We start from the raw sequence: 27350 nt of genomic DNA on the forward strand, positions 1-27350 counted from the left end.
TCTGGACTGTTCCCGTCTTGGACAGAGGTGGCAGCAGAGAGCACTGTGTCACACTGGTAAGAATACACTACTTCTTAGAGGACATACAGCAGCTGATAAGTACTGGAAGACTGGAGATTTTTTAAATAGAAGTAATTTACAAATAAATAAATATATATTATATATATATATATATATATATATATATATAACTTTCTAACACCAGTTGATTTAAAGAAAATATTTATTTGCCGGAGTTCTCCTTTACAGAGCTATACTGCACGTATCGGTCACAGCTGCAGCAGTAGCTCTGTACCGTGCTGGACCAACCAAGCTGATTGGTTCCCTTTAACAACATAGTAGTAATTGTGAAACCTAAGGGTGCGTTTACACAGACAGATTTATCTGACAGATTTTGGAAGCCAAAGCCAGGAATGGATTTGAAAAGAGGATGGATCCCAGTCTTTCCTTTATGACCTGATCCCTGTTTATAGTCTGTTCCTGGTTTGGGCTTCAAAGATCTGTCAGATAAATCTGTCTGTGTAAACGCACCATAAGATTCATTTTAACCTTTCGGAATCTGTCTTGATATGGTTTCCTTGGGACAGAGGGTAAGAAGGGCAATGAGGGAGGTGAGTTTTCTCTGCCAAAAATATAATTTATTGTGTGTTTTTTGGTAACTTTTCGCTGTATACTTCTTGTTCTTGTCTGGTGTCAATTTTAAAACATAAAATTTACAAAGAAAACCAAAACGATTTAAAATAAAAAAAGCTGCTCCTGGGAATACGTCTAAAGTGGCTTCTATACAGAACAACAGCACAAAGCCGACTGCAGACATGATGTGGATGTCAGCTGCATTATGTAAATGTATTCTGACAGGGGCCAGAGATAAATGGGAACATTGATGTCATGCGTCCGGGTATGTTATGGCGAATCATCGCTCTCATGCTTCTCAGAACTATTTCACCACATACAGTAAATCAATTCCCATTTTGTAATAAGACACAAAGACAGGTTAACATGTCATCAGAGCCAAGGTCAGTCCAATGTTAATAAAGCCTACAAGGAGAAATTCACTCTATAATAAAAACATTACAGGCCCAATGCCTCGAGCTGCACTACAGTATCTGATGGTAATATGGCTCCTCCTGCAGGTGCAGGGGTGTCATGAAGACTGTTTTTAAAAAGGTATTTCTATCTTAACTAATATAGTTAAAGGGTAACTCTGGAGAAAGAAAGAAAAAAAAAAGATTTTAAACCAACTGGTGTCAAAAAGTTATATGGATTTGTATATTACTTCTATTAAAAAAAGCTCCAGTGTTCCAGTACTTATGAGTTGCTGTATGTCCTGTAGTAAGTGGTGTATTCTTTCCAGTCTGACACAGTGCTCTCTGCTGCCGCCTCTGTCCATGTCAGGAACTGTCCAAAGCAGAAGAGTTTTTTTCATTGCTTTGGAAGTTCCTGACATGGACAGAGGTGGCAGCAAACAGGAAAGAATACAACACTTCCTGCAGGGCATACAGCAGCTGATAAGCACTGAAAGACCTGGCATTTTTAAATAGAAGTTATTCTCTGGAGCACCCCTTTAAACTTGTAGGGCCTGTCAAGATACATATACATATATATACACATATATATATATATATATATATATATATATATATATATATATTGCAAGCTTGAGGTAGAGGAAATTGAGAAATGTCTTCTCCACACTTTTATAGGTAGGTCTCCTACAGATAAATGTCCACTTTCTGACTTCTAAGAAATAAATGGTTAAAGTCCAGAATGATAAAGCAGAGAGTCAGATTTTCCATTGGCTTCCTGTGAATTCATTAAGGTAAGGGTGAGTAATAGATGGCATCCGTGCCAGTCATTTTATAACATAACAAAAAAAGGGAAAGAAATCAGATTTGCAGCCGGAGGAAAGTGAACCCCACCAGAGTCTTGTCTCACCATGCTAAGGAGCCGCATTTACAAGAACTGAAGATGTCGGAGCTGCTAAAGGAAGAGACATAGGCAGCGTCGCTGGATCCTTATGATTTGATTACACGCTGTTAGGACAAGATGTTCTCGGGGAGCCTTTTGTGTGAGCAAATTGTCAAAGATTCTCTGTACCAGGAATCTAAATCCTATCCTATCTGTAATGAGACTAAAGTAGACGGCACCATAGAACGCAATGATGCGGTGTCTGTGAGCCTTATAGGGTGCCAAGATGGAAGTCAGCAGAGCTCGCCTATTGTGTATGGGAGCCACCTGGGCAGCAGACTGTGGGCGAAAGAAGGATCTTGTATAGTGGATTTTAATGTGCCCAATCCTATGTTCCTGCAGGTGTATAGGACTTCTGAGGCTGGTGACTGGCTGCAGTGACCCCTGCATGAGGATGTCATTACACTGTGAGCAAGCAGAACAGTATAGTTTTATGTTCTCTGTCCCTGTCTGCCTCTGGCAATTCTGTCAAAAGTTGAGGGGGAACTCCTTTAAATCCCTCTAAGAAATGTATCCCTATCCACAGTACAGTGTTTGGCTGTTTCCGTGGCTCCAATAAAAAGAATGAATCTCCTGAGACTGGGGTCATCATACTCAGGATCATGGGGATCCTAGTGGTCAGACCCTCCTCCTCCCATGTGATCAGCTAGTTAACTATAGGATAATAGGAGATAACTTTCTTAGATGGTAATATCCCTTTAAGGAACTTATTTAACAGTCGCCTTTAAAAACAACCATTTAGCTGCTAATCGAGAAAGTTGAGATATATCCATCAGATAGACTTTCTATTCTCTCAGTGTTTAAAGGAAATGGGTCAGCTCCCGGGCCCTACCTGAGGTGTTGACAGTGTGCTGTAGCTGTCAGTCCCATTGTGGGCATGGTACCTTTTGGTAATTTGCCCATGTGATGGATTATACACAATCTCAGGTCTCCAACTGTAATGAAGCGTCAAAGAGGAGTTGTGTCTCAGTATTTGTTCTGCACTCTAGCACAGCTCACCACCGCTTCCTCCCTCTTCATGAATAGTCTCTGCTGTCCGGCCTCCTGCTCAATCACCCTGTCATCTCCAAACTTACCTGTGTTAGAGCCATGGTCTAGCAGTTTATTACCTGTCTAGAGACCAACAAGTTTTTTTTCTGGGTTTGGTTCCCCTGATGGAAATAAAATATAGTTATTTATTTTTTTCTGATCATTGTATAAAAAACATTGATTTTAAAACGAATTTGGACCTAATTGGGAATTCTTTGCACTTTTAAAAATGATACAATAATGGAAAAAAAAAAGAAAATAAATCGTTTAAAGTTCCATGGGGGAAATTGAACCCAGGAAAAAAACCGTAGTTAGTGTCTAGATGTGTGATTTACCCCTGGACCACGGCTCCTACACAGGTTGGAAGATTTACCTATATCTGACTGCAGATCAGTCCTCTGCAGCTGAGTGTGCAGGGGGCCAGGCAGAAAACATTATTCATGAAGAAGAGGAAGGAGTGGTGAGGTTTGCCAGAGTGCGGCACAAATGCTGAGTGACAGCTCCTCTTTGACTCATCCTTTTTAGGAGACCTGAGATTGCACATTATCTTCTGCAAGGACAAATTACCAAAAGGCACCATGCTCACGAGGGGACTGACAACTACAGCACACTGTCAGCACCTCAGGTAGGGCCGGGAGCTGACAGTTTCCCTTTAAGATCACAGCTGGGGAAGAGGGGGTGTTCAGGACATAAAGAGAGGGAAGTTCATACAGTCTATAGACAGAAAGACGAGCACACAAACGTTATTCTAGAGGAGATAATCACACAGGCTGCATAACAAGCAGAGCTCCTATTGCAAACCATAGAGGGTGTAGAAGAGAAACTAAGCAAAACAAGCAAAACAAACAAAAATAAATAAATAAAAAGAATACAGGGATGTATACTTTGTCAGCACATGACGAGAGCAGATTTCCATAAGCATTGCATGCGTGCGCTGGTTTACAGAGCTCCAGACTGTTTGCAGCCCTTGTAGCAGGTGGACCAGGTTTAGATCAGAACAGGTTTCTTTCTCTCACTCTGTAGGTTTCAAATGTTTTTTACTAAATGAACTATAACACAGCTTAGATACCGTGCCTCTTTGTTGGCGCCATATGTCATAAAAACCCAACATCCCCTTTCACTCCTTCCCATCCTCTGTGATTGAAGTAACGGCTACATTTCCATCACCATTTGTGCCATTCCCAGAAATATAAACCACAAACCCAACTAGAGAACAGACATGCATCCATTTAGCTAAATATACTTGTGGTTTCATGAAAGTGATGGAACATCTTCAGTGAATCTCCTAATGTCTATGGCTGAACAGCTCCAGTTCAGCGGGCACTAGCCGTGACTACTTTATATTGGCAGAGAACACCAGCAATTCTATTCTTACTGCATCTGAGGTACAGAGGTGAAAACGACAAAAGGAAAAGCCATCTGTGTCCATGATGACGATAGAAGAACTTCTTGTAGAATGGTTCACATGGCACATGATGTAGGGTAGAGATGGGGAACATTTGGCCCCTTAGCAGTTGCAAAACTACAATTCCCATCATGCCTGGACAGCCAAAGCTAAAGCTCTATACCAGGCATGATGGAAATTGTAGTTTTCCAACAGCTAAAAGCTGAAGGTTCCTCATCCCTGATGTAGGCCTTTCTCTGACCCGTACTTCTATTTTGTATACTGTACATGATTACTACTTTAATATTATGACAATACTTCCGTGTACACCCAACATGAAAAAATAAAGTTAAATTAAAGGGGTCTCCTGTAGTGACAATATGAAAAAACAACAAGGGTGGACCGGGAAGATTTAGCTCCTTAATCCCTTAATTTGAATCTACATAAAACCACAAGGCCACACATATGACCAGCATAGAAAGCACAAGGGGTTAGATTGCTGCGGCCTGTCCGGTCCCTTTACCACGACTATGGACTGGACCGGTCAGAAATGCATTAGCTGAGATGCAAGAACTCTAGATGGCGGCACACAAGTCCTAGCAGTTTACTATTGTAAAGTTGTTGTGTGCCGCCATATGGTAGCTCCCTACCTTCTCCACTAACAACAGAGGCCTCCAACGTGTAGCTGTCCAGCTGCTGCGAAACTGCAACCCCCAGGTGCTGTCAGGGCATGCTGGAAGTTGTAGTGTTTAAACAGCTAGAAAGCGAGACTTACAGTGATGCCAGAGAGAACTTCTGTAATACGGCATACAATGTCTTTATGTGACATATATAAAAGTATAGGCCAGTTCTTCTACCGATAGGTTTATGAACTGGGAGGCTCAGGATGAATAGTGCTGTGGGTCAATCCAAGATCATGAACTATTGCAATACATGGAGTTGTGTAAGAATAGATTAAAATAGTAAGGGAATGCTAAAAGCAATGTTGCATTTGTATCTACAGGGCACATGGGGTATTGGAATACCTGTATATTACTAGGTTATACATTATGACATCAGGCCCAATAACTCCTTCTCCCATGTATAATGAATAAGGAAACAAATAAGCTTAAAATAACATCCGTACTTCTGCACAGTAAATCTCAATTACTAAAAGAGGAGGAACTGGCCGCAACACGTACTGTCAACTAGTTCCCACAAGTGGAAAGTCTGTGAGATGTTTGAAAGCACCGCTAAAGCTTTATATAGTACATGTGGACTAGAAAATACTGGATGCAGGGTGTGATGGCTCAGACACATGGCTGTATAATCTGTACAAGCATGTACCTCCAGATATACAGGCTAGGCTGGTCTCCAAATAAAATAAAATAAATATATATATGGCATTGCTTCTAGAGGAAGCTATGGTCACCCCAATTCTCTGTGGCTATACACGCCATCGCTTAGGATGGGTTTACACTGCGTTCTATGCAAAAAAACTGATGACAAAATGGATGCATCTGTGTCCATCTGTTTTGAATTGGTTTTCCATTGACTTCTCTTATAGAAAAATTGAGCAACTAATTGATTAAAATGCATCTGTTTTTTTTAAAGTACACAAGATCATAGTTGACACTTAAAGTATTTCCACAATTCATCCGCTTTTTGCATAAAATGAATGGATGGGGGGGGAGAGAATTGCAAAAACACATTGTGAGCCCAGCCTCAGGGTGTAGATGTCAAGAGACTTCTGAAGATCCAGCTCTACTCATGCAACTACCAATAAAATATGTTTCTCCCAACAATAGGGTAGATGAAATCCAACATGTCAGATGTTTCTTTCCTTTGATATCTGGTGTCAGTGAAGTGTCTAGAGGAGCTCACACACATTAGGTGGCTGGTCCTGCGGTGAGCTAGGCAGACATCGGTACGACCAGCTTTAGGTTCGCCATACACATTAGAAGGCTATCAGTCACACAGTTGTGCAGCTGACACATTTGCTGGTTGGTCCCACCAAGTGTGGCAGGTTTGGCCACCATTCATATAAGGTACATGGTCATGTTTAGAATGATATAGGACAAAGGTGTCAAACTCAGGCCCTCCAGCTGTTATAAAACTACAATTCCCATCATACCTGGGCAGCTAAAGCTGTGGCTGTCCGGACACGATGGCAGTTGTAGTTTTGTAATAGCTGGAGGGCCAGAGTTTGACATCTCTGATATAGGAGATTTCCATTGGTCAAACACACAATGGATTGTTACCATTTCAGTGACCACTGGGGCAATATTTACAACTTACCACTGCATTTACCATTTTAGGCTATGTTCACACAATGTTGTTGGCACACAAAAACAACGGCCAAGAATTAAGTGTCAAACAACGACCTCTGTTGCATTGAAATCGATGGAATTGACATGTCAATTATTTCAACGGCCGTAGCAAACCATGGCTGTTGTTTGTAACATTTTGTGAACAACTGCAGTTGTTTGCATTGACTTCAATGCAACCCATTTCAGTATGAAAAGAACAGCAGCTCTTTAAATGTATGTTGTGTATAGTCACCTGTCCTGGTGGAGAGCAGCATCCTGCTCCTGGACCCCAGTCGGCTGTCTTCAGAGCTCCCCTCTGGCAACGCTATAACCCGGCTGACAGATGACAAGGGCGGGACACTGCTGCAGTCACTGACTGACTAAGCGGGCTAAATCTCACCCGTCTGTGATGTCAAACCTGGGTCATGACATACTTGGACCCCAGGAGAAGATGACAGCTGGCTGGATGACAGCTCCAGGAGCCCTGTGATGTGGCACAGGGAATGGTAAGCATACGGTCTTTTTAATTTCCCCCTCCAAGCTTCTCCTTTAATTGAAAAAAAAAAAACTTTTTTGTCCACAGCACATGGCGCTAACCTATTCCCAAGCAAGACACTAATGGTTAACCGTGCACAATGATACATGGGGTGTCAGGAAACGGATGCATTGTTGTCTCTTGGCAAACAGAAGAACAGTGTGCAGGTGGAGAAGGGATGACCGTGTATGCTACAATAGAGGCACAGGTGTATCGTGTCCCTTACATGAATGCACCTTACCCCGATCCCTATCTGTATGAACACCACAACTCCCAAAGAAGAGAGAGAAAACACAAGCTGGAGGCAATGCAAATAATGTGTCTGATTGATGCCACAATGTGCCATAGTCAGCTTTATTCAACATCACCGCCGCACTGCCCACAGAAACCCATTCAGTGTCACAAAGATCAAAGTCATCCGAGAAACAAAGCCTCGCATGTGCCATCTCCTCATCTGCGGCCATCGTAGATGAAGAAGCCTTATTATAGATTGGGGGAGTGACGGTTCTTTGTATACAGTCACATAGCCCCCTCCAGATGTAGTATAATGGAGGCTACACGCACAGCACAATAGCGTTCGTTGATGTGAAACTATAATTTGCCGACCCCTCCCCTAAATACAAATGAACGCCATGCAAAACACACTTTCCAGGCGGCGCTGCCAACAGCTTTTATTTTTAGGCCTTGGTTGTTATATTTGAATTTCACGTAGACACATTCAAATGAAGAGATGGAGGAGGACGGAAATGCTGCCATCCCTGAAACAAGGACAAGCAGAGAGGCCGAGCATAAAGGATCCAGTGTTCTCTATAGTCATCGCTGTGGGTTTCTACCTGTTCCATCCAGAAGTGGAAAATTTGGAGGAGTCATAAAAAAAAAAGGGACTAAGACAGGAGGGTGAAGAGCGGCAAACAGTACGGCCATTGTTTGTGCACTGACTCAAGTGTTGGCAGTTCAATGAGAATATTACGGAGGGGTTTCACCACTTTCTACAGAAAGCCTCCAAGTTTGGCAGGGCAGTGTGAACGCGGGGCAGTGTGAACGCAGGGCAGTGTGAACGCAGGGCAGTGTGAACGCAGGGCAGTGTGAATGCGGGGCAGGTTCTGCACAGTCAGCAGCACTTCTTACAAATCTGTGTACAAAGGAGGACTCAGGAGAGAGATGACGTAAAAATACTAAAAACACCAATTACAAAGTGATGGCTAACGTGATTAGACTGATCCGCACTCACTCACGTCTGTAGTGCCATCCTGATTAAACAAGTACTACTATCCCCAAGCACTGAGGGACCAGATTACATGCACAGCATCCAATAAGATCATCAGTAGGTGGGGGTGATCAATGCCCTTCTCGGCCGACATCCATCAGAGAAGCTCCGACTGGGTTCCCTATACAGAAGTTTTAAAAAGGTACTCCGGCTGTCCAGAGCAGGAGAGGTTTTCTATGGGGATTTGCTGCTTCTCTGGACAGTTCCTGACATGGACAGAGGTGGCAGCAGAGAGCATTGTGTAACTAAAAAGAATACACCACTTCCTGCAGGACATACAGCAACTGATAAGTACTGAAAGACAAGAGATTTGTAAATAGAAGTAAATTAAAAATCTATATAACTTTTTGAAACCAGCTGATTTGAAAGAAAAAGATTTTTGCCAGAGTACCCCTTTAATCCAAGAGGCCTAACATAGCATGAGAAAGATCACTCTAGGAAAAAAGTGAAGTAGATGAAGCATGTGTATGGTATATACCACCATGCTAACGTGCGGTCCAGCCAGTTCCCCATTATATGCCCTGGCAGGGCATGAGACAGGAAGTCATAGAGTGATGAGTTTCATCATTCTTATATTATACTTGGCTGCAAAATCAGAAAAAAAAAGTTTTACATGGCGTCTGTCTGTAGAAGGTGGTCCCATTGTTTGGGGTGGCAGTCCTACAGGTACAGTGGCATTATATACCTGACTCCAGATCACTCCTCTCCTCCCTAAATACCAATCGAACGTCTGCATCCAATCCCTACTTGTTCCAATGCATAGATAGAATAAAAGAAACTACATTGCTTTCACTAATAACCTTCTACTCTCAAGGCCCCGAAAAGTTTGAGAGAGAAAAAATCATCCAGTGGGAGCGGCCAACTATCTCATCTGTATGGGGAACCCCCGACTCTACCCAAACAGATGATATTGGAGGAAAGGTGGATGGTGGATCTCAGGTGCCCAATCCTCTAGTCCTAACAGATATAAGTCTCCAGCATGATCCTCTTCTCTCCATTCAGAACACATGACTGCTCAGCCAAGCTAAATGTTCTTGTGTATGGAGGGATCAGGAAAGACAGCTATCCCCTGAACGCATGTATGGCTGACAACTATCACATGTGTATTTAGCTCAGCAATGGTCCCTTGCTTTGACCAGATAAAAGGGGAAACTGTGACCAAGATATAAGCTGACACTGAAGCTCTTGCTTAAAAGGGTTATCCAGCACTACAAACACATGACCACTTTCTTCCAGAGACAGCACCAATTCCACTGAAGTGAATGGAGCTTAAAGGGGTTATCCAGCGCTACAAAAACATGGCCAGTCTTGCACCCCTCTTGTCTCCAAGTCAGGTGTGGTTTGCAATTAAAGGGGTTATCCAGTGCTACAAAAACATGGCCACTTTCCCCCTACTGTTGTCTCCAGTTTGGGTGGGGTTTTGAAACTCAATTCCATTAAAGTAAATGGAGCTTAATTGCAAACCGCACCTGAACTGGAGACAACAGTAGGGGGAAAAGTGGCCATGTTTTTGTAGCGCTGGATAACCCCTTTAAGCTCTATTCACTTTAATGGAACTGAGTTTCAAACCCTGCACCCAACCTGGAGACAAGAGTGGTGCAAAAGTGGCCATGTTTTTGTAGCGCTGGATAACCCTTTAATTGCAAACCACACCTAAACTGGAGAAAGAGCGGTGCTGTTTCTGGAAGAAAGTGGCCAATATTTTTGTAGCGCTGGATAACCCCTTTAAAATTACTATAGGTAAATGTTGGCCCCTTTTTATGGGTTTCCCTAGACCTAATTCTATGGTAAACCGGATTTTAGATTTAGTTTTATCTCATTACAGTGCAAAGAAATTAAGAAGAGCTTTATGTGCACTTCCTATTACCAGCGATGACACAAACCCCGCTCACTCCGCTAGTATAGAAAATAAAGCTGTGAAGGTAACAGATTGCATTTACTACCCCGTCCCAACGGATTCTAACTCCGGCTGAGAGTCGTCATTATTATTATTATTATGCCTCACAAGCTGTAGGACGTCTCGTTTTATAGGATGGTGGGTGTTTAATAGACTGCCTTCATATGACAAACCCTCTGTATTATACAGTGAAGTAATCGCTGTTAGGAGATGAGCTAAACTGACCGGAAAATGGAAGTCACATGGTGTGTACAGGAAGGAGAGGGGGGGGACGTCATCTCACTGGCAGAAAACACCAAAACAAGAAGTGGTTCATTCCAGCAACCCGTCTGTAATGCCATGGCTGTATGAAGAGCAATTTATTATGCCAGCAATGATTAATAATGCATTCACTTACACTGGAGCCAACCTCTATATGAAAGCATCCCAGCCACAACAGTGATAGAGCGCGCACGATATGTTTAAAGGGGTACTCCAGCAAAAATCTTTTTTTTTTTTTTTCCAAAACAACTGGTTTCAAAAAGTTATACAGATTTGTAATTTACTTCTATTTAAAATTTTTAAGTCTTCCAGCACTTATTAGCTGCTGTATGTCCTGCAGGAAGTGGTGTATTCTTTCCAGTCTGACACAATGTTCTCTGCTGCCAGTCAGGAACTGTCCAGAGGTTTTCTTTGGGGATTTGCTGCTGCTCTGGACAGTTCCTGACATGCACAGAGGAGGCAGCAGAAAGCACTGTGTCAGACTGGTGAGAATACACAAATTCCTGCAGGACATACAGCAGCTGATAAGTACTGGAAACTGTACTTTTAAATAGATGTAAATTACAAATCTATATAACTTTCAGAAACAAGTTGATTTGAAACAAAAAGATTTTTGTCGAAGTAGCCCTTTAATAGTCAATGCAGGGGGCAAATTTGGGGCTAAGACACACTGATGCGAGATTAGAAAAAACACTGGGCAATAGTGATGCAATAATATTGCAAAACCCATCCCTTGTCCAAACAGGAAAAGGATTCAAGAACCATGGCCATGTTCACATTGCAGACATCTGCATGAGATACCTGGTGATTTTGTGCCCTTTGCATTGCTTGTCTTTTTTGTGTGAAAGTATTCAATTGCATTTATATTTAATTGCATGTTTTTATTGCATTATTTACAACATGCAGAAATTACTATTAAAGGGGTTAAAAAATACACGGCCTATACACCACTATATCTGATCAACAAGGAAGCCTTCAGCTTCTTAAAGGGATTAGAAAGACTCATAAGTGCCGCCACCTCTTCAGTGTTTACATGTGTTTTTACCTGCAAGTGTCATACTATCAGTACTGGCAGAGCAGCACTGTCACACTGCAGTACCTTGCACTACCACTGCAAATAGTGTGGCAATAGAAGATACAAACTATGCACTATGGCCCCTTCAAACAACTGATTGGCGCAGTGTTGGGGGACAAATCCTCACTAGGCCATTTTTCGAGCCTAGATATCCCCTTTTAGGAATTTTGCAGTATGCTTCAGTAACACAGCATTCATAGCCTGCTATGTTGCTGCATTATACATACACTGCTTCCAGGGGTAAATAGAGTGCTCATAGAGACCCCTTCCTGAGGTACCCTGAGCCAATGGGTCCATAACAACCCCCCCAGGGATATCTTTTACTGTTCTCCAGAGACCAATACCGTACCTCTAATGTTAGACACAAGGTGCCTTCTCCTCATACCTAATGGATGCAAATGCACAACCTGTGATTGACATCTTGGAAACTTTAAAAGAAAAAAAAAACAGGTTTAGAGGTCAAGCAGCATGAGGATAAAATGGTATCTAGAGTATAGTGACGTTTCCTGGCTGATAACGCTGCCTTTGGTTACTTATCTTGGCATTGTGCACATGAACTCCACCCAGTGTCGAGATTACGTGATCTAATTCCACTTTGCTTGCATGCACAGTCACAGCAAGGCCGGGCTCCAGAACACCAACATCTCCCTCCTCCTCACCTGGCTATGGCTAAAGTCACTTCTAATAAGGTGTGACTGCTTACACTGCCCATAGGTGTCGGTTATAAGGAAGCCTAGGTGCAACCACCTTAGGGACAAGCAAGCAAACCATAGGACAGGTGCACAACATGACCCATTTCCATGCACTGATATGGTAGATAATCCAGGGGTAATAAACAATGTTCACTGTCCTGACAAACACCATACAAAGTAAACTTCACTGTGCATGGTACATCTGCACTATTACTGTCAATCAGAAGAATAGCTGCACTTCCAACCTACGCCAATATAACATTCAGATCTTGAACAGTAAAAGGCCTGTCATCACAAACATAAAAAGTATATAAAAAGTGATGAATAAAACATCCCGAGACTCATTGCAGAGACACGGTGAACCTTGTGCCTTAGGTAAGAAATTCTTATCCCGTCTCTGCTGACGTACCTTAGGGATCTCTGGGAAGGTGTTTGGCCCGTCAGGACTCGTAGGAGTCTGGCATTCCCCATCTTCTAAATAAAAGATGTCTTCGTCCTCAAGAACACGATCAAGGAACCTTATTGCCTCTTCTTCCTCCTCCATTCCTGATACAGCAGCTGGTGGATTGTTCTCCATAAAGTTCTATGCCCAATTTCTCCAAGCCAGTAAGTCAAGCAGGTCCATGTCATGCTTGTCTGCTGCACATCTTCCTTACCGATGCTGAAGCTGCGAGGATCCCACCGGACCCCACCATCAATCAGCCATGGCCCCCTATACAAGCTAGATGGACCTGTTCTCCATCATCTGATCTCTCTTCTTTTTTAGTCTCCGACTGCTGTTGAAATTTCACTTCTACCACTCAGCAAGATGAAAGGAGGGGGAGCCGGGGAATGTCTGCTACTTCCTCAAACAGTCTTCCTTCTTTCTTCTCCTCCTTGGGTTAACCCTCCCAGGCTCACGGCTGCTTTCTCATTGCCCTTGTACACGGTTCAGGCTCTTAGGAGAGATCGGCTGTCTTGCTCATTGAACTTTCCCTGCTGTGTTTGAACTGGCTTCTCAGCTCACAGGAAGCGCTGTCTTGTTGGGCAGGCCTTCACAGGCGGGGCGGCTGCTGTCTCTTCACCAGGCGCACAGTAACCCCTGACTTCCCACAGACCGAATATAAAGATGGGCCTCATTGCTCTAGTGCACAAAGCTAGAGAGCCGCATCATGTAAATAAAGCCATGGAATAGGTTGCATTGTGCAATAAATATAGGCTAAAAACCGCAGTATATTTGTGTGTTTTACACTAATGAAGGAACTCCATAAATTGCCGTTTCCAATCATCATTATTATTATTAGCCCTTTAAATGATCGGCAATATTCACTAGTAACTGCCTGTAAAGCAGTGTGGATCTCGCAGCCTGTTCACACAATCAGATTAATTAATAAATGAATAAAACAAAGACAGGAATGCATGTGAAAAGAGGAGAAATCTGTCTTTCCTTTATGACCTGTTCTCCATTTATAATCTGTTCCTGGCTTTGGCTTCAATAACTGCAGTAGAGGGTGGAGGGAGAGGAGGTGGGGGTGGAGGGAGAGGAGGGGGGGGGGGTGGAGGGAGAGGAGGGGGGGGTGGAGGGAGAGGAGGGGGGGGTGGAGGGAGAGGAGGGGGGGGGGGTGGAGGGAGAGGAGGGGGGGGTGGAGGGAGAGGAGGGGGGGGTGGAGGGAGAGGAGGGGGGGGGGGGTGGAGGGAGAGGAGGGGGGGGGTGGAGGGATAGGAGGGGGGGGTGGAGGGATAGGAGGGGGGGTGGAGGGAGAGGAGGGGGGGGGGGAGGGAGAGGAGGGGGGGGTGGAGGGAGAGGAGGGGGGGTGGAGGGAGAGGAGGGGGGGTGGAGGGAGAGGAGGGGGGGTGGAGGGAGAGGAGGGGGTGGAGGGAGAGGAGGGGAGAGGAGGGGAGAGGAGGGGGGGGAGAGGATGGCAGGGGAGAGGAGGGGGGGGAGAGGGGGACCTGGGGAAAGTCTTTGTGAATGCAGATAATGGCATATTTGCCTAATAAACCTAATTACAAAGTTTCTTAAAATTGCCTGGACTATTGATTTCCAAAAATAAAAAAAAATACGACAGTGACACTTTAAGTGATAATCTTTCCATGTGTATGCAGGAAACAAATGAATAAAGCCCCTCGGACTGGAGGAGCAAACTAGTGCTGTTAGCGCTGCCAGGGTGATCGCTGATCATCTGGCCAGCCCATAGCAGCGACCCATAGCAGCATAGGTCGCTCACAAAAGAGATTGTTTACCATGGTTTATCGCTCATAAGAGAAAATGATAAATTGCTTTGCCTAAAGAGCCTTAGCATGGCTGCATCCTTTGCAGGTCCGGCTGCACATTAGTCATTTGTCTGCCACAAAATCTGCTGCGATCCTGTGTCCTGTCATTTTCTAGGGCTCTACATAAACAGTATGTAAAGCCCCTTCCCACTTAACCCACCGTTGCTGGGCTCCTGCTTGTTTCTCAGGTTCCCTTACATCCCGATCAGCCAATCAGTGACTGCGGTGGCACAGCGCACTGATTAGCTGAGCGGGGCGCCAGGGAGCCGGAGAAACAAGCAGGAGCCCGACCAGGTAACGTGTTAGCCAAGCAGTAGTGGGTTAAGTGGGAAATGGCTCTACATATGGTGGAATGAAAAATCCACTGCGAGTATGTAAAGCCATAGAAAATGACAGGATCTGCTGCGATACTGGTCGTGTGAAGAAACCCTTAGTGCTACGATTCAGAGGAGCGCAGGTGGCCTACACCTCCCCCTTATGTCTTCACCAATAGCCATACGATGTTTCTAGGACTCCCAATGTATTTGATATCCGCAAATGAAGATTTTTCCTTCGGATTTGCAGCATTTTCACAACTGTTGACTTACTGTGGAAAGTCACTTTACTGTTGAAGTCAACTGGGAAATTCCACATCATGCTGGCAGCATAAAGTGACTGCCGGGGATTTAAAGAGTGACCATCCCTGATATGTCATAGCTACATGTCACAAGTTCCCACTAGTGAAGGCTGTGTACTCGGCTGAGAACTGCGTCATTTCACTTTTCTATTCAGTCCCTTACCGCTTGCACTGCTTTCACGTGACAGATACCCTTTAATATCCGCACCACATATCAATTTATTATTCCTTTTCCCTTTTATATTACTGGAATACGCTTGTGTTTTCTTTACATGCTAAGGAAAAGTCCCAGTATATCCGTCCTGTGTGAACATGCCGTCACATGAAGTAAGTCCCGGACTACAGGCAGTATAGGAGGAGAGGGGACAGTAAGGGTGCTATTACACAGAGCGATTTTTAACGATAAACAATCACAATCGAGATTTTTTTATCATTAACCTAAAATCATTCACTATATTACACAGAATGATGGTCGTTACTACGATCATTTATTCCTTCTGATCTCAGCAAAACAATGGACAATGTGCAATTACACTGAACGATTAGTGAACAAATGCGGAACTTGAGTGAACCAATGTGGAATTACAGGGAACGATTAGCGAACGATTAACGATAATTTTAGGTTCAGATCTAAATCAACGATCAACAACATACAACCAATTTTTTGATCATTGCCTGCAGTTACACAGAACGATTATTGTTTAAATTCGAAGGATATAATGATTTTTCGCATGATAATCGTCCCGTGTAATAGGGCCTTAACCGGCAGCGAGCTGTACTCCTGATGTCACTTACCGATTCCTCCTCACCCTGAGATTATACAGTAATAAGCTCTAGTCTTTATATTTCAGACGCAGCAAACAGTAATAGATCCTTGTAAATGGAAGAGTTAATGGAATTGTTCCCAATTGCAGAGGAAGAGATCCAAAAATAAAGCAGGGTAGCTATGGGGATAGAAATCCCTGATCTGATAGATACTTAGTCCCGTAAAGCTTCAAGCTGGTATATAGGTTGTATTCATACAGTGCAGTCAAAATGGGGAAAAAAATTATATGAGATATATATATATATATATATATATATATATATATATATATATATATACACACACACCCCTATGTGGTACATATATATAGCTGAAAAAACTGATTTAGGGAATAAATATTTCAAGCATACAGTATAATCAGCTATATATCTGGCCACAAGTTGGAGGGATTCCATTAAGGGTGTTATCCAGCGCTACAAAAACATGGCCACTTTCTTCCAGCACTGCTCTTGTCTCTATTCAGGCGTGGCTTGCAACTAAACTCCATTCACTTCAATAGAACTTATGGTGTGTTTACACAGACAGATTTATCTGACAGATTATAGAAGCCAAAGCCAAGGACAGACTATAAACAGAGAACAGGTCATATAGGAAAGACCGAGTTCTTCTCTTTTCAAATCCATTTCTGGCTTTGGCTTCAATAATTGGTCAGATAAATCTGTGTAAACGCATCATAAATTCCAAAACCTGCAGCCAAAGTGGAGACAAGAATGATGCTGTCTCCGGAAGGAAATGGAAAGAATATTTTTGTGGCGCTGGATAACCCCTTTAATATCTACTTGATGGGGAATTGCAGAGTATTACACATCGCTTTTACAATACATTATAAGCAAAGTATCTGTAAACCAGAGCTTTTGGCAGATGTACTTTTACAGGGTTAGAGAACTATAGTTGCATTGATCCAGGATCTGCCCATGGACTGTGCCTGATATGGCCCCTGAATGGGCAGCAGAGATGCTGTTTCAAGGAGATAGCAGATGTGCTTTCTCTATGCAGAAGATTCCCTCCCTATCAATCAGCTTTATCACCATTCTGTCACATACAGGACATTGGTTTCCACAGCCTGGGATGCTTTACTCTGCAGCCAACATCTCAATACAAATGCTGTAGAGATCAGGTGTATCCAGACTGTGTGGGATCTGCAATGAATATCTGCTCTGTGACAACATACAGGCTGGAGATATTATTCTGAGGCACGGACGCTAATGCTGCAGAACTGTCATGGTAAATATTGCAATGTAAAGGGTGAAATTTGCTGTGAAAATACAGGAGAAACTCCAGCATGTCTGTATTCACCACTGCACAAGCATGAAAGCATCATTCAGATGCACAGTGTAATATAACATGTCTATGTATGCCAGAAATACATCTATGTGGCGTCAGGGCCTTATTTTGGCCATATAATGCACACTTACCACCTGTATTCCTGCAGTGTCACCTGTTGCATCCAAGCTCAGCTGCCTCCATATATGTCATTACTGAAGCTTGGTCATATGACCACCAGCCTGACAAACAGAAAATGACAAGCTCTAATGTATTTGACTGTATGCCAGTCTCTCCTGTGTTACTGACTACATGATTAGATCATCACCTATCAGATCCCTCTGTCTATCCCTGATCCACCGTCTTTATTTCTCACTCCATCTCTTCATGCACACAATGCTGCTGTAGATAGGCCATCTGTCCTGTCTACTGGTCCAGGAGAGCAGTGATATAGTAGGTGATTCCTCATCATAATCAGATGTGCTTATATAACTCCTCCGATCTCGTCTTCATCCAGATTCTTTAGTGCAGGGGGAGGGAACCTCGGCTCTCCAGCTATTGCAAATCTACAACTCCCATCACGCCTGGACAGCCAAACCTAAAGCTTTGGCTGTCCAAGCATGATGGGAGTTGTAGTTTTGCAACAGCTGCAGAGCCAAGCTTCCCTACCCCTGGTCTAGTGTATACAACCCATGTGCACCATAGAAGAGGCATACACAAGAGCTTCTAGGATTTAATAATAGCCTATTATGCATTATAAGCCAAAAAATTGCGATAATTCCTGGCCTGCATGTTCAGCCTCCAGAGGCTACACTGTAGAGTTCATCTCTGACACCATGTACATAAAATTCATAGCATTTCAAGACAGCAATGGAAATCTTAAAAAAAAAAAAAAAAAAAAAAAGAGGTGTAAGGGTGTGTTCTCAAATTTAGGTTTTTAATACAGTTTCTGAAACCAAAGCCAGGAATGGATCATGAATGGAGGACAAATATAATGGAAATACTGAGACGTCTCCTTTCCAGGCTTTGGCTTTATAAAAATACAATGTGAGAATAATTCTTTACAATATAAAACATTTACGGCCATTGCTTTTTGAGAACAACTGTACAGTAAACTTAAAACTATAAGAAGATGTACTGTATAACACTCTTCACACCTATAGTAAAGGAAAGACCCAGCATGGCAAATGTGTGGTGCTACAATAGCATGAAATATGTATGAGCCAGCCAGAAATAGATTACTACATGTTATTATTAGCTTTCCCAGAAAGCCCCTAAGGGTCATACACACAATGCCCTGTGCATGCCCCCTGTATGGCCGGAGCATGGTGCACAATGGTGAGACACCACGCTACTTCCATGTTAGGCTCAGTCCACATGGGTTATACATATCTGACAGATGCAGGTCACACTTCTGGGACTAGCACTTGTCTATGCACCCCCTGACCCCTAAACAACTCGAGCTGTATCTTCGAGTACTTATCAGCTGCTGTATGTCCTGCAGGAAGTGGTGTATTCTAGCCAGTCTGACACTGTGCTCTCTGCTGCCACCTCTGTCCATGTCAGGAACTGTCCACAGCAGCAGTAAATCCCCATAGAAAACCTCTCTTGCTCTCGACAGGTCCTGACATGGACAGAGTCAGGCTATGTTCACACTACGTATGAGTCCGGACGTACTTCGTACGCAGCCGTACATGTGCGGCTGAAAGTACGGCCGTGGGAAAAATAGACATGCGGCCGGATTGCGAACATGCGGGCAAACCGCGAACATACGCCCGTAGTACAGTTGTGCTTCCCTAGCTTGTTTCGAAGCGATCTGAGGCAGGTCATTTACTTGGAAATCTTCGCCCAGCCCCGTAAACCACACAGAACCTTTTGGATCTAAAAATCAAGTTCAATTTGGCTGAAATAAGTACTCCGTACGGGACCGCATGGAAATCCACGGCCGTGAGTTGGAACATTTCCGTCCTCAAACAATGGTCTTGTTCATTTTTCACGGAGCCGTATACGATCCGGCCATAAGCTCATACGTAGTGTGCACTGTGCGGCCGTATATTGTATACTTTCAAGCGAACGCATCAACCTCAAAACTACTTGCGTATATTCACGGTTCGCACTACGGCCGGAAAGATACGCAGTGTGAACATAGCCTCAGACTGGAAAAAAACCACCAACTCCTGCAGGACATACCGCAGCTGATAAGTAATGGAAGGCTAGAGAATTTTAAATAGAAGTAAATTACAAATCTGTAAAACCTACAACATTTTTGTTCTCTGGAGTACCCCTTTAAACAGGTTTTGCTTTAGGCCTTATTTGCACACTGCAGATTTGGTCAGTATTACATCAGTCTTTGTAAACCAAAACAGGAATAGCTGCTACACACAATGGATGTATAATGTATTATACCTGTGCTTCTGTCCAAATGTCCAGTGTGTGAGGTAGGGCTGAGCCCTGTGGTGGGTGATACCCCCTTGTCAGCTTCAGCTCAGGTGCACAATGGCAGCAGCATGGTTTCTTTCTATTTCTATTTTGCAAGAGAAATTGAACTACTGTACTACAGCAGCGGACAGGGACCTAGCCTGCATGGTAGGATCAATACATATCTATAAAGAAACAGATATGGAAATAATGGTCCAGTCTGATTATCTGATTAGCAAAGTCTTTTCTAGTTATATAGAGGGAGGGCGTACCGCTGGGAGGAAATGCTCTGACTGCTCCAAATGAAGCGAGCGCATAGCATAGCCTGCATACACACACACAGCATAGCCTGCATACACACACACAGCATAGCCTGCATACACACACACATCATAGCCTGCATACACACACACAGCATAGCCTGCATACACACACACAGCATAGCCTGCATACACACACACACAGCATAACCTGCATACACACACACAGCATAGCCTGCATACACACAGCATAGCCTGCATACACACAGCATAGCCTGCATACACACACACAGCATAGCCTGCATACACACACACACACCATAGCCTGCATACACACACAGCATAGCCTGCATACACACACACACCATAGCCTGCATACACACACACACCATAGCCTGCATACACACACACACACACACACACAGCATAGCCTGCATACACACACACACAGCATAGCCTGCACACACACACAGCATAGCCTGCATACACACACACAGCATAGCCTGCATACACACACACAGCATAGCCTGCACACACACACAGCATAGCCTGCATACACACACACACACAGCATAGCCTGCATACACACACACAGCATAGCCTGCATACACACACAGCATAGCCTGCATACACACACAGCATAGCCTGCATACACACACACAGCATAGCCTGCATACACACACACACACACAGCATAGCCTGCATACACACATATGTGTGTGTGTGTGTGTGTGTGTATGCAGGCTATGGTGTGTGTGTGTGTGTGTGTGTGTGTGTATGCAGGCTATGCTGTGTGTGTGTATGCAGGCTATGCTGTGTGTGTGTATGCAGGCTATGCTGTGTGTGTGTATGCAGGTTATGCTGTGTGTGTGTATATGCAGGCTATGCTGTGTGTGTACAGTATATGCAGGCTATGCTGTGTGTGTGTGTGTGTATGCAGGCTATGCTGTGTGTGTGTATGCAGGCTATGCTGTGTGTGTGTATGCAGGCTATGCTATGCGCTCGCTTTATTTGGAGCAGTCAGAGCATTTCCTCCCAGCGGTACGCCCTCCCTCTATATAACTAGAAAAGACTTTGCTAATCAGATAATCAGACTGGACCATTATTTCCATATCTGTTTCTTTATAGATATGTATTGATCCTACCATGCAGGCTAGGTCCCTGTCCGCTGCTGTAGTACAGTAGTACAATTTCTCTTGCAAAATAGAAATAGAAAGAAACCATGCTGCTGCCATTGTGCACCTGAGCTGAAGCTGACAAGGGGGTATCACCCACCACAGGGCTCAGCCCTACCTCACACACTGGACATTTGGACAGAAGCACAGGTATAATACATTATACATCCATTGTGTGTAGCAGCCATTCCTGTTTTGGTTTACAAAGACTGATGTAATACTGACCAAATCTGCAGTGTGCAAATAAGGCCTAAAGCAAAACCTTTAAAGGGGTACTCCAGACAACAAAAATGTGTGTGTGTGTATGCAGGCTATGCTGTGTGTGTGTGTGTGTGTGTGTGTATGCAGGCTATGCTGTGTGTGTGTATGCAGGCTATGCTGTGTGTGTGTGTATGCAGGCTATGCTGTGTGTGTGTATGCAGGCTATGCTGTGTGTGTATGCAGGCTATGCTGTGTGTGTATGCAGGCTATGCTGTGTGTGTGTATGCAGGCTATGCTGTGTGTGTGTGTGTGTGTGTGTGTATGCAGGCTATGCTGTGTGTGTGTGTGTGTGTATGCAGGCTATGCTGTGTGTGTGTGTGTGTGTATGCAGGCTATGCTGTGTGTGTATGCAGGCTATGCTGTGTGTGTATGCAGGCTATGCTGTGTGTGTATGCAGGCTATGCTGTGTGTGTATGCAGGCTATGCTGTGTGTGTGTGTATGCAGGCTATGCTGTGTGTGTGTGTATGCAGGCTATGCTGTGTGTGTGTGTGTGTGTGTGTGTATGCAGGCTATGCTGTGTGTGTGTGTGTGTGTGTGTGTGTGTGTATGCATACACACACACACAGCATAGCCTGCACACACACACAGCATAGCCTGCATACACACACAGCATAGCCTGCATACACACACAGCATAGCCTGCATACACACACACAGCATAGCCTGCATACACACACACAGCATAGCCTGCATACACACACACAGCATAGCCTGCATACACACACAGCATAGCCTGCATACACACACAGCATAGCCTGCATACACACATACACACACACAGCATAGCCTGCATACACACATACACACACACAGCATAGCCTGCATACACACACACACACACACACACACACACAGCATAGCCTGCATACACACACACACACACACAGCATAGCCTGCATACACACACACAGCATAGCCTGCATACACACACAGCATAGCCTGCATACACACACAGCATAGCCTGCATACACACACAGCATAGCCTGCATACACACACACACACACACAGCATAGCCTGCATACACACACACACACACAGCATAGCCTGCATACACACACACACACACAGCATAGCCTGCATACACACACACACACACAGCATAGCCTGCATACACACACACACACACACACACAGCATAGCCTGCATACACACACACACACACACACAGCATAGCCTGCATACACACACACACACACACACAGCATAGCCTGCATACACACACACACAGCATAGCCTGCATACACACACACACAGCATAGCCTGCATACACACACACAGCATAGCCTGCATACACACACACAGCATAGCCTGCATACACACACACAGCATAGCCTGCATACACACACACAGCATAGCCTGCATACACACACACACAGCATAGCCTGCATACACACACACACAGCATAGCCTGCATACACACACACACAGCATAGCCTGCATACATACACACACACACAGCATAGCCTGCATACATACACACACACACAGCATAGCCTGCATACATACACACACACACAGCATAGCCTGCATACACACACACACAGCATAGCCTGCATACACACACACACAGCATAGCCTGCATACACACACACACAGCATAGCCTGCATACACACACACACAGCATAGCCTGCATACACACACACACAGCATAGCCTGCATACACACACACAGCATAGCCTGCATACACACACAGAGCATAGCCTGCATACACACACAGCATAGCCTGCATACACACACAGAGCATAGCCTGCATACACACACAGCATAGCCTGCATACACACACACAGCATAGCCTGCATACACACACACACAGCATAGCCTGCATACACACACACACAGCATAGCCTGCATACACACACACACACACACAGCATAGCCTGCATACACACACACACACACACACACAGCATAGCCTGCATACACACACAGCATAGCCTGCATACACACACACACACACAGCATAGCCTGCATACACACACACACAGCATAGCCTGCATACACACACACACACAGCATAGCCTGCATACACACACACACACACAGCATAGCCTGCATACACACACACACACACACACAGCATAGCCTGCATACACACACACAGCATAGCCTGCATACACACACACACACACACAGCATAGCCTGCATACACACACACACACACACAGCATAGCCTGCATACACACACACACACACAGCATAGCCTGCATACACACACACACACACAGCATAGCCTGCATACACACACACACAGCATAGCCTGCATACACACACACACAGCATAGCCTGCATACACACACACACAGCATAGCCTGCATACACACACACACAGCATAGCCTGCATACACACACACACAGCATAGCCTGCATACACACACACACAGCATAGCCTGCATACATACACACACACACAGCATAGCCTGCATACATACACACACACACAGCATAGCCTGCATACACACACACACAGCATAGCCTGCATACACACACACACAGCATAGCCTGCATACACACACACACAGCATAGCCTGCATACACACACACACAGCATAGCCTGCATACACACACACACAGCATAGCCTGCATACACACACACAGCATAGCCTGCATACACACACAGAGCATAGCCTGCATACACACACAGCATAGCCTGCATACACACACAGAGCATAGCCTGCATACACACACAGCATAGCCTGCATACACACACACAGCATAGCCTGCATACACACACACACAGCATAGCCTGCATACACACACACACAGCATAGCCTGCATACACACACACACACACACACACAGCATAGCCTGCATACACACACAGCATAGCCTGCATACACACACACACACACAGCATAGCCTGCATACACACACACACAGCATAGCCTGCATACACACACACAGCATAGCCTGCATACACACACACAGCATAGCCTGCATACACACACACAGCATAGCCTGCATACACACACACAGCATAGCCTGCATACACACACACACAGCATAGCCTGCATACACACACACACACAGCATAGCCTGCATACACACACACACAGCATAGCCTGCATACACACACACACACAGCATAGCCTGTATACACACACACAGCATAGCCTGCATACACACACACAGCATAGCCTGCATACACACACACAGCATAGCCTGCATACACACACACACAGCATAGCCTGCATACACACACACACACAGCATAGCCTGCATACACACACACACACACACAGCATAGCCTGCATACACACACACACACAGCATAGCCTGCATACACACACACAGCATAGCCTGCATACACACACACAGCATAGCCTGCATACACACACAGCATAACCTGCATACACACACACAGCATAGCCTGCATACACACACACAGCATAGCCTGCATACACACACACAGCATAGCCTGCATACACACACACAGCATAGCCTGCATACACACACACAGCATAGCCTGCATATACACACACACACACAGCATAGCCTGCATATACACACACACACACACAGCATAGCCTGCATATACTGTACACACACAGCATAGCCTGCATACACACACACACACACACACACACAGCATAGTCTGCATACACACACAGCACGGCCTGGATACAAACACACACACAGCACAGCCTGGATACACACATTTCCAGGATGGGTTCCACACCTATATGAAGACTGAGAGCCCCCAGGTGGTTTGGCAACAGAAGAGAGCCAAATCAGCAGTTTTACACAGCTTGTGTATCTCTCATTGACTTTAACGGGTCTTCGCATCCATCCCAGAAACCACTTTAAGCAGAAAATTTCCACTTTATGTATAAATTCTCAGGAAAAGTCTAAATCCACACAACATAAACGAACATATCCCCCACTGGCCACAGTCATACCATGTCCATCTGACTCAATCAGGGAACCTGGAGCAGAAAGCTGCCCGACCAACAGGCTCCTGTCCACGGCCTCAATAAACGGACCGATTCACACTGGACATTATCTCTACAATCTGATATTCTTGGCTACAGCATAATACCATTCAGATATCTTGTTATCATGGCTGCCAGGACATGGCATCCCTATTACAGAACATTTTACTATAGACTAATGTGACTTGGATCTGGTATACAGTAATGTATAGTAAATGAATAGAATGGTGTATTACTATTGGGTCCGATTCCGGATACTATAACCTCTGCTGTCATTAATTGCTGTACCCCCCAGTATAATGGCTTCTGTATTATATATGGAAACATGGCTGTATATAACAAGATAAGAATCCACGAGGTGGACACTATTTATAGATGCTGAGACGTTATGATGCTGTAGTATTGATTTTCTTACAATACTTTAGCCCATTGTTCACCTAGATACAGCAAAAGGGAGGCACTGCTAAAAGTGATAGGAGAAAATGTGGAAGATATGATGGGTGTGGGGATAGAGGGCTACAAGTGTGGAAGAGATGATGGGTGTGGGGATAGAGGGGTACAAGTGTGGAAGAGATGATGGGTGTGGGGATAGAGGGGTACAAGTGTGGGAGTGAACATGAGTGTAGGGATAGAGGGGTACAAGTGTGGAAGAGATGATGGGTGTGGGGATAGAGGGCTACAAGTGCGGAAGATATGATGGGTGTGGGGATAGAGGGCTACAAGTGTGGAAAAGATAATGGGTGTGGGGGACAGAGGATAGATCTGAAAATAGATGTGGAAAAAAAAGAATCTGTTTTATTATCAGGGTCCGCTCAGTAAAAAAAAACAAAAAAACCCTGAAAACTTAGGTGAGACTTTCCCTTCAAGCATTATCCTTCCAGTGACTGCATCATCTGGGGTCAGTATTTCTGACTTGCTGACATTTTGAAAAATGAGTAAAGAAAGAAGAAAGTCGAGCATCAGCTGTGACCGCGAGACATTTACCGGGAGAAACAGACAAACTGAATTCTATAATACTAGAGCCAAACATGATGGCTTCAGTACAACACGAAAAAACCCCATCACTCACAGAAGGGAAAGCCAACAAAGCTTTAGCTTACTGCACCCATTCCCATTACTTGTCACACTGAGATATTGTCTGTGCCAAAGCTCGCCACATTTTCATAGGGTTTTCAACACATTTGAGACACTTTTGGACCTTGCCTGGGAAAAAGAGGAGTGGCCTCACATGAAAGGGGTGTGGTTTAAATGCACAACATTTTGGTATAAACATTTGTGACCCACAGTAATAATTCTGGTGTGTGTGTGATACAGCCAGATTAGTTTTTGGTGATCGGCCTGGTAAACCCTTTTCCTGAACGATATGTAAACGTTATATCACTGCTGAAAGTCTCGTCCCGGTGAAGTCAAGTAAACACGATCATAAAGGTGCGCAAGAAAAAAGCAGCACAAGGCCCTTATCTTTTGCTATATTTAATGAATATTAAATGTATATTATGTAAACTATAAGCTGTATCTATTTCTCACCTATGATGAGAACTAGGGATGTAGGGGTTTTCATCCTATGGAAATTAAAGGGCTACTCTGATGAAAATCTTTCTTTCAAATCAACTGGTTTGAGAAAGTTATATAGATTTGTAATTTACTTCTATTTAAAAAGTTCCAGTCTTCCAAAACTTCTCAGCTACTGTATGTCCTGCAGGAAATGGTGTTTTCTTTTCAGTCTGACACAGTGCTCATTGCTGCCACCTCTGTCCATGTCAGGAAATGTCCAGAGCAGGAGAGGTTTTCTATGGGGATCAGCTACTACTCTGGACAGTTCCTATTCCACTACTGGTGTCACATGACGCTGTAATGCTGTACAGATCACTTTACAGCAACTTCCTCTTATCACCACAGACGCAACAGGAAGTCTCAGCTTAGTTATAGCTTTAGTGGTGAGAATGAGAAC

At 44.3% G+C, this 27350-nt stretch overlaps 1 protein-coding gene across 5 annotated transcripts in view; it reads right to left on the bottom strand.

The window, feature by feature from the left end:
* ABR (ABR activator of RhoGEF and GTPase) overlaps positions 1-27350 on the bottom strand; it is a 278755-nt gene that overhangs the window by 121762 nt on the left and 129643 nt on the right. Inside the window, exon 1 of one of the 5 annotated variants that reach the window (XM_069946115.1) lies at positions 12806-13402. The exons of 3 other annotated variants lie outside the window; for them this stretch is intronic. In XM_069946115.1, the coding sequence (XP_069802216.1) occupies positions 12806-12973 (168 nt within the window). In that variant the 5' untranslated portion in view covers positions 12974-13402. Of the gene's footprint in view, positions 1-12053; positions 12110-12805; positions 13403-27350 lie in introns of those variants that run through there. One more of the 5 variants, XM_069946117.1, reaches the window with a different exon arrangement.

The sequence above is a fragment of the Dendropsophus ebraccatus genome, chromosome 11 (assembly GCF_027789765.1).
Source record: "Dendropsophus ebraccatus isolate aDenEbr1 chromosome 11, aDenEbr1.pat, whole genome shotgun sequence".
NCBI lineage: Eukaryota > Metazoa > Chordata > Amphibia > Anura > Hylidae > Dendropsophus > Dendropsophus ebraccatus.